We start from the raw sequence: 8,605 nt of genomic DNA, 5'->3' as shown, positions 1-8,605 counted from the left end.
TAAGGAAGATGGTCCAACTTTGGCAGAATGAGGCCCACAAATAGGACAATAAGGCACAACTTTGGCTCTGGAAGTCAAAGGCAAATAGCTAGGGCCAGATTCTGAAGCATAAGGAATGTGAGTTGTAAACCCCATTCCTAGAGCTGAGGAAGGGTCTCAAGCGGTGGAATGGACGAGTTGGAGAGAGAGTTAAATAAGACAATCCTCCCCTCCAAGGATATAACCACCCTCCCTTCTATGTGAGGACGAGTAGGTTAGAATTTGGTTTAAAGGCAATGGGGAAAAAAGGAGAAGCACAGAGAACTCTCTTCACTCCTTTCTCCCCGTAATGTAAAGTGACCCTGTGGGGGGAGTGCGCAGTTCCTTGGCTTTAGATGTCATTTTTGGGACAGCAGGGACCACAGTTCAGTCATTCTTCCGATGGTTGTTATTGAGGATGGGATGGCCGTTCGCTAGGGGCCGACTTTTTGGTCCTCCCCCTACTGTGGCGTCCTCCCCCTCCGAGCTTTCTGTTTCGTCACGGTCACTGCGTTCATCTTCTACGAGCTGTAGGAGGGGATAAAGAAGGTTATGTGATATCTTCAAATCTCTTAAGAATACCCCTTAATAGGCCTATTTTTTGATCTATCTATACCCTCAATATAGTTTTTCAAAGGACTGTTGGTGGGATAGAGTTTGCACAATTTGTAGATTAAGGGTATTATGGTCTACAGCATACAACAGAACCTTCACCTTTCCAGTTATGAACTTGTAGGCCATGCGCAGAATGAGATAGGCCCAGAAGATATGCAGCAACTGTAGCACTGCCATCATGGAATTGAAGAAGTAATAGCCAAAGAAGGCAGGATAGAGCTCCAGTGGGTACACCAAGGTGCATCGCAGGATCCTGGGGGAGCAGAGAGGAGACAGAATTGTAAACATGGGTGAGAGATAAAGTTCATGGGGATAGGGGCGAGGAAAGACTCCTGACTTCACAAGAACAGGAGTATGGTCTGCTCACCAGAAGGGCAGGATGACCAGTCGAGTGATGATGAAGACAATGGCGAAGATGATGAAGATATTGTTGCAGGTATTTTTCCATCCCGCATAGTTAAACATCTTGGCTGACTGCATAAATAGCACTAATTTGTCATCATGGACTACTGCTGCTCCCTTGTTCGTTCATATATACAACTCGTTACCAGCACTAGTTGTCTCCCCCACGTCTGTTCCCAGGAAAAAGCCCCCAAGATGAGGGGATAGGGGACTCTGCACCACAGTCTCTACATTTGAGAAAAGGTCCAAGAAGCCTAACCTCAAGCAGGTAATCAGAAGAGTCATGCAGAGCCATGATGAGAGTCCCTGCCCGGATGTAATTGGCAAACCAGGAGAAACTGATGAGGATGATGGTGGCCACATGGTGGATGATCTGTTCCTTGAAATCCTAAGAGAAGGAGTAGGCTCCAGAAAGTTCTTGTTCCCCAGTCCCCACCAGTCCTCCTCACCTCACCATCAGTTCCTCATACCCCAGGGGCTTTGGCTCCTAGGGTTAACACCTTAAATCTTTGACCCACCTTTCGTTTGACATCAGAGGCAATGCTGAAGAGCAGAGACCAGTAGAAAGAAAGCTCAATCATGTAGTACCAATACTGGGAAGGAATGGTGCTCTGGGAGAGAGGAGCGAGAGGTAAGGGCCCCAGAGGAACTGAATCCAAGAGTCTCAGCTTTTCAAACCCAGTCCTTGAGATTATGCTGTTTGTTAATTCCAGTCCCTTCTACCACATGTCCCAGAGACCATCTCACGGGGAGTAAACCAACTCCCTTAATCATCACCCCGGTATAAGAGCATGACCCTCCTCTCATACCTGTATGGGATAGCCCTCCCAGACTTTCTTCAGGTCATAGAACCAGGGTTTCTGAAAAGAAATGTTACACAGTTAAAGAGAAGCAACCAAGATTCTATGACCTTCCCCTACCCTGCCAGAGAATCAACTCCCCACCTCTCAGCAGCTGCCCCTACTCACATCTACAATGACGGCCATGCCAGCAATGAAAGCAATCAAGTAAAATGTGAACCTCCAGCTGAAAGAGGAGACAGAAATGGCTAGAAAATAGATTACAAAAGGACACAGTCCTCCAATATCCCTAAACACCTATGGCTGTCTTCTTTCAGGAAAATGAGTAAGAACTAAATTCAACTCTTGACCTCGCTATCATTTCCACACAGTATGGCCCACCCCACTTGGAAGAAACATCAGACTTTACTCTTTAACCCACTTTCTCTTGGTTCAACCTCCCGTACCTTGCTTCTCGGAACTTCTTGAGGAGACTGGGTCTGTCCTGATTGCGGCGGCGGCGAAACCAGCGCTCTATCTGACGGCTAGAGAGCCCACTCTTCCGAGACAGCAGCTCCACCTCTGCCTGGCCGTGGAAAAGGGACAGCTGCTTTCAGCTTTAGAACTCGGCAGTGCCCATCTTCTCCTGTTGTTAACCTCTCCAAGGCAGCCACTAGAGCCAGTTTCCCAATCTTATCTATTCCTTTTCCCTCCTCCCAATACTTAGTAACTCCCAGGGCAAGGTCAGCAGCTCAGACCTGCTTAGGCTGCTTGCCGCTGGTCATGTAGAAATGCTCCAAGGTGGGATTGGGAGGTGCTCGAAGACGAGTTTTCTCCTTTACATTCAGAAGGGCAGCCAGAGGTGTAGCCACATAACTGAGGAAGGAATATGAGTAAGGAGGTGTCTGGCTCTCTTGAAACACCTCAGTTTCATGGTAGACCTAGACTGGGAGGGGACAAGGACTGCAAATTCTGGAAACTTCATGCTGGGCCTCAGTTTCCCCAGTTTTTTGGCAACTCCTTAACCCCAGTATCCTCAGACTACCCTCAGCTGACAAGGCTGCCAGTGTTAACTACTGGCAAGGCAGGGAGGAGGGTAAGAGGGTGAAAACAAATAACCATTGAAGGAACTGGGGTTGCAGAGCTCTCAGGAAAACAATGGTGCCTTCAGTCAGGGGCACACAGTAGGCAGGGACCTGGGTAGCCAGAACACCAAGGAACTGGACCAAATAACAGGAGACAAACTTGAAGCCAAGAAATTATGTTGCTAGCAGCCAGGGAAGGCACAGGGTAAGCTGGTATGCTCACAGCTCAAAGAAATATCGAATGATGAGGAAGAGCAAGGCCAGGGGTAGTGTGATATAAAGGTCTGAGGCCTTAGCATAGATGCGTCCATCTCGGTCTTCTAGATCTGCCCAGGTTAAGTTCACAGGCAGCCACAGCCGTTCCCACCAGAAGTAGTCATACAAGGTTTGGAGCATCCTAAGGGAAGAAAGAGTAGAGGGCATCAAGAAGAGGAAGGTAAATAAAGGTTTTCATAGTGTATCAAAAAGTAGCTGGTAGAAACTCAGAAGCTTGGATTTGGTCTTGGCTGTGGGATCACTGACCAATCACACAGTTGACCAGTGCCGTCAAGTCAATTCTATACTCATTGTGACCATCAGGTTTCTGAAACATAAATCTGAAGGGGAGCAGACTACCTTAGCTCTCTCCCATGCAGCAGCTAATGGATTTAAAACACTGACCTTTAAAACACTGCCATTTATATTCCTGTGTAACCTAAGGTGAGTTCATTTCCTCATCCTTTATAGAAATGGCTTTCCAATTCTAACATGCTATTTACAGCAACTTAAGGTGATGCTCCAGCGGCATAGTCAGTAAAAAGTTATGGTACTAACCTAAAGAAAGCCCCTCTCTCTAGAACTTTTGATCCACCAGCAGTTCCAAAGGAGAAAAATGGGCAGTGTCATCCAATTTCAGCCGCCAAAAACTGGAGAGTCAACTATGAGTTGATTCCAACTGAATGGCAATAGGTGAGTTTTCATTTAAGGTGAGGCTAACACAAGAAGTGCAACGGGGGAAAGAACAGACATGCATTAGCCTGTCCTGATCCCTGCAATTAACCTCAGAGGTCTCCCCATCATTTTGCTATCCTAACCTAGAGAACAGGCAGGGTCTAAGCAAAGCTGGAGGCATCTTGTCTTTACCTCTTCCTCTTCCCTAGCCACCCTCTTCAACTCTCCTAGTATTCTTTCAACTCTCCAAGTCATCTCACAACCGAAAGTTTCTCTCACAACCAAAAGTTTCCCTGAGAGACTACTCAAAACAGAGACTACAAAGCTGGGACAAACTTCCCTTTCCTCCTTACAACCTACCTGGGCAGCAGATCGCTAGGGAAAATTATATCCCCATAAATAATACTCAAGGGAACTCTAGTGGCCTAGTGTCAAGAAGCTGTGCTGCAATCCCAAAGGCATGCGGTTCGAGGCCACCAGCTGCTCCGTGGGAGAAGGTTGGGCCATCTCCTGTGTGATTAACTGACTTTGTAAACCCACTGGAGGATCATCTATGGGTCAGTTCTGACTCCACAGTACACAACAAATGATACTCCAGGACAATGTGAACATTAAACCACTTCACTAGATTGATCCCTCATGCCAAATCAGACAGTCCTTACACCACCTGAAGTCTACAGAAAGTGAAGGCAGAGCTTCAAACAGGAATTGGGCGATGGGGAAACAAGACAGCACAGCTAGACATCAGGCAGAATTAGGACCTGCTGTATTATTCCCTACCTTCCTCTTGCCAAAAGAACCGTAGCATGGTGATGACTGAGGGAGAGAGTGGTCTGTGGCTCATGGGGTGAAGGGTCTGAGTCAAAGATGCTGGGTCCAATTAAGTGCCTGCAGTCCTACCAATGGAAGTAATGCAGAAGGAGGGCCAGGGTGGGATCTTCCAGACCTTCAACCCACCACTCAAAAGTTGTTGCTCTGTACCATGGAGTAGGAACCAAACCAGAGCTGACCCTCCAGCAAGTTTTCAGAGGCAGTAAATCACTTGGGAAAGGGTTGCCCATCTTTCTCTTGTGGAGCAGCAGATAGATTGAAATTGTGTACCTTATTGTGGGCAGCACACTTCCTTACCACTAAGCCACCAGAGCTCCCTAGTCAAACATAGAGGCTAAAAATTGATGCAGAATGAAGATGTACCTCTCTCAGTCAAGAGAAAAAGTCAGGGAGATTGTTCTCTGCTGTGAATTGGAGGCCAGTGGGTGTTGCTGACAGAGGGCTAAACCCTCAGGTCATAGCTGGGCTGTTCTTTTAGCAGCTCCGCCCCCAGTGCACCAGAACAGCACTTGTGAAATCCCTCTCAGCCCTGTCACGGGTCAGTATTCCAGCTCAAGGACTTTAACCTGGCATTCCCCTCAGCTTCCCCCTCTTGGTCACTGCTTGCTCAGGGTGAAATCAGAGGTCAGCACTGACAATGAAGTATCTTCAGCTCCACCTTCGCTCTACCTCCTCCCCCCAGAACATACATTCCTCATCCAGGCACATTACCCCCAGGGCACTGCCCCAACCTCTAATTTATCCAGAACAAATATTTAATTAGTTAAAGAGGCTGGACGCCTTTTAAAGTGAACAAAATTAAATGTAATTATCCACAGTAAGACTTTACCCACACAGTCACATGTGTATGCTTCCCCTACCCCCTACAACCACTAAATTAAAAAAAAAAAAAGTTGTAGAAAATGTCAAAGGAAAAGGACAGGGATGGAAAATTGAGCAGAAAAGGGATTGAGCAGAATGCCAAATGTGTTAGCACACTCCTCTTCCATTTTTACTGCTTAGCCTGATGAAACGTGGTAAAATATACCCAATAGTCACCAGGCTGCTCCAGTGAGATCGGAAGTCAGGGTATATACAAGTCTAGACATTGGTCCCTATCCATATCCTGGTCAGTAGCATCTGGCAGGGGAAGTTTTTCTTACCAGCACCATTCAGAGACTTAAGGATTCAGAGAGTTAGCAGGGGTCATGGGAGTTATAGATGGAGTCCCTCTCCCCGGGACCCTGAACCATCTTAAGCCTGTTAAAAGTGAGAAGATGGAGAGACCTGCAAGTGTCAATGTGAACAAGGGCAAAGGTCTCAACCCTTCAAAACAGCAACAGGGAGAGGAAAAGGTGTGTGTGATGTTTTGTTGTTAAGTCCTGTGGAGTTTAGCATGACTCATAGAGACCCTAAAAACAACAGATTTAAAACATGTTTGGATGCAAATTAATGGCAGCTTTCTCTTACACCTGGATCTGAGGCTTTCTGTAACCACAGCTGTCTTTTCCTGCCCTGTATTTCCATTAGCAGAGGCACACTATCTGCATCTTCTCAAGTGGGGCTGGGAAAGCAGGGAGAAGCACCAGACTCAAGATAGAGAAAAGACAATTGGAGCTCCCAGCTGAAACTGCTTACAAATTCCCAAGGAGTCAATCAGTGCTTCTATGGAAGCCATGGCAGCATCTTGAGCCCTGCACACCAAGCCAAGCAAGGGACCCCATAAACATGAGGCTAGAGTAACCAAAGGTGATATGCACACAAGTAGGGAGAAGACTTTTCCCAGGCCCCTGTGGCCTTCAGGCCAGTTTTTTTTTGTTTGTGTTTTTTTTTTTTTCTCTACAGACACTTTTCCACTAAGAGTTTACCCCACATGCATAAACAGTGTATTTGTGTTTGTGTGTGTGTGTGTGTCTGTCTGTCTCTCTCACAGGCACACCTGCTTCAGAGATAGAGACGCCACTGAGACACAGGCTGGAGGGGGGCCAGCAAAGCAAGGATTTCATGGGTATTGGATTACCTGGAACTTGAGCAGGGATCCACCCAGCCTCCACCCTTTGCCCTCACTGACTGAATCCCACAGACCCTCACAGGAGGATAAAAAGAAACAGAGGGTCTCCATGGGGGTTTATGGACCCAAACCAGATGGCTGGGAGAGCAGAAGTTTGAGCCTGTGAGGAAGAGATTCTCATTAAATGGTACGTAGTTCCAGTGGCTCTCAGGACTTCATTGAATAACTGAGGAAGACATAAAGGAGGCAGCAAGAGGAGAGAGATTAGCAAAGAGAAGGTCCAAAAGGCTTCAATCTTCCACTAAAGCCAGAAAATCTACAAACACCAGATGATGAAGTCTGAATACTTTTCCTTGTTGAAAACTTTTTCAAACAACAGCAGTGGGTCAGGAACCAGAAGGCTGTGTGTGATCAATGGATGAAGCCAAGAAGAGGTGTACAGTTTGAGCCCAAAAAATTCAGGTTGGTTTGCAGGAGAGGTAGAGTCAGGCAGCATCAAAAATTGTGGTCCACGGGCCTAATCTAGCCAGTAACTAACTTTCTGAGGATGCCTCACCTGCAGCTTCAACACATCCAAACACAGTGGACAACCCTCCCAACCACCAGCCCCAGGGTCTGGGAAGTCAGAAAGCTGAAGAGGCAGATACTGAAGGACACGGTAGAGAATCAGTCGGACCAGTGACAGAAGAGAAACCCCTTTTTCCCAAGGGGAAAGTTCACCAGCGGCCTTACTTAGGGATAGGGTACAGAGCACCTGGAGAGACAAATTCTATTCAGAACAGAGTCAGGGTAGGTTTAATGTATGGTAGTAACAAGCCCTGAAAGACAGGGTTGCTGACAAGTCCTTATCCTTAATGGGCCCATTACACAAGCCCAGTGAGTGAGTGATGTACACACATTCAGGCCCAGTCAGGTGAGAGAGGTGACTGACTGCCTGTCACAGATTGCTGTGGGAAGAGGAGTTTAAGGCACACGTAAGAACTCCCTGTTCACGACTGCCTAACAATTTCAGGCTACTGACATAAGGTTTTTAAACCAGGAGCCCGGCTTTGGACGCCAGCGAACAAAAAAACCCCTAAACCTAGACGAAAGATTAATGTCGTACATTTGCAATTAACCTACTTGCCAAAGAGCCCTGGGCTAGTAATTAGCATGCTTGGCCCGGAAAACTAGTTTCCCGAGAAGATCCCCTTGCCGCCACCCCGGCCACACATACAAAAACACACACCCTATAACGGAGCAGGAGTCTTAGCCCTGGGGGGCCGGGGTAGGACACCCGGAGCCACTCCTTCCTGTTTCCCGTTAAGCACATGGAGGTTCGGTCCTCCCTCCCGGGGTGGGCACCGCGGGCCGGCCAGGAAAAAGCAGCAAGTCCCCACTCGCACTCTCGCCACCGTCCCTGCTCACGTTAGAGGCTGCACCACAGGCCCACCGCCAGGCAAATGGTCCCCGAGCGCTTCTCCACTCCAACAAAGAGGCATCGAGCCGACCGCGGGCGGCCTGGCGCCCCGATCTGCCAGCTCCTACCTGTTGCCCAGGAAAGGGCTCGTGGCGCCGCACCGAGGAGGCGGCAGCGGGCCAGGCAGCCCCTCGGGCGGCGCTCGGAGCCCTGCAGCTCTCGCGCGGCGCTCGCAGCCCCGCTGCTCCCGCGCAGCGCTCTGGCCCGCCCTCCCCTAGGCCCCGCCGCCATGAGCCGGCCGGCAGCGCTCCGGAGCCAGCCGTGGTCACCCCTCGTCCGACTGCCCTCGGGTCTGCGCCCGGGTCCCTTTCGCCCCCTTGGCCCTCGCTCCCTTCAGCGGGAGCTTCCCTCTTCGCGGAGCCGCGTCTCTGCGGCACCCAACTCATCGAACTTTTCCGTGGTCCTTCCGCACCCAACCCCTCGCGCAAAGTCCCGGGGCGCCCAGCTGGGGTCCGGACTCACTCGGCGGCGGCGACGCGGAGGTGGCGGGGCCGAG

The 8,605-nt window shown here is 49.2% G+C and overlaps 1 protein-coding gene across 1 annotated transcript; it reads right to left on the bottom strand.

Moving 5' to 3' along the window:
- Nucleotides 1-405: 405 nt before the first annotated feature.
- Nucleotides 406-3,295, bottom strand: CERS2 (ceramide synthase 2). Its single transcript, XM_006900122.1, has 10 exons — nucleotides 3,123-3,295; nucleotides 2,573-2,690; nucleotides 2,282-2,400; nucleotides 2,004-2,061; nucleotides 1,845-1,895; nucleotides 1,554-1,646; nucleotides 1,295-1,423; nucleotides 1,001-1,107; nucleotides 733-886; nucleotides 406-546 (listed from the first exon to the last, which is right to left on the bottom strand). The coding sequence occupies exons 1-10, from the start codon at nucleotides 3,293-3,295 to the stop codon at nucleotides 406-408; spliced, it is 1,143 nt and encodes a 380-aa protein (XP_006900184.1).
- Between the last annotated feature and the right edge of the window lie 5,310 nt (nucleotides 3,296-8,605).

Source organism: Elephantulus edwardii, unplaced genomic scaffold (assembly GCF_000299155.1).
Source record: "Elephantulus edwardii isolate Elephantulus edwardi_28Jun2011 unplaced genomic scaffold, EleEdw1.0 scaffold00273, whole genome shotgun sequence".
Classification (NCBI taxonomy): domain Eukaryota; kingdom Metazoa; phylum Chordata; class Mammalia; order Macroscelidea; family Macroscelididae; genus Elephantulus; species Elephantulus edwardii.
Note: the sequence above shows the minus strand (reverse complement) of the source record. Positions and strands in the feature narration are given on the sequence as shown.

Coding starts and splice junctions, on each gene's coding strand:
- CERS2 (XM_006900122.1), bottom strand. CDS start 3,295: ATGCTCCAAACCTTGTATGACTACTTCTGGTGGGAACGGCTGTGGCTG. Junction 1,647..1,844: donor GGGAGGGCTATCCCATACAG/GTATGAGAGGAG, acceptor CCTCTCTCCCAG/AGCACCATTCCTTCCCAGTA. Junction 1,108..1,294: donor CTTCTGATTACCTGCTTGAG/GTTAGGCTTCTT, acceptor CTATTTATGCAG/TCAGCCAAGATGTTTAACTA.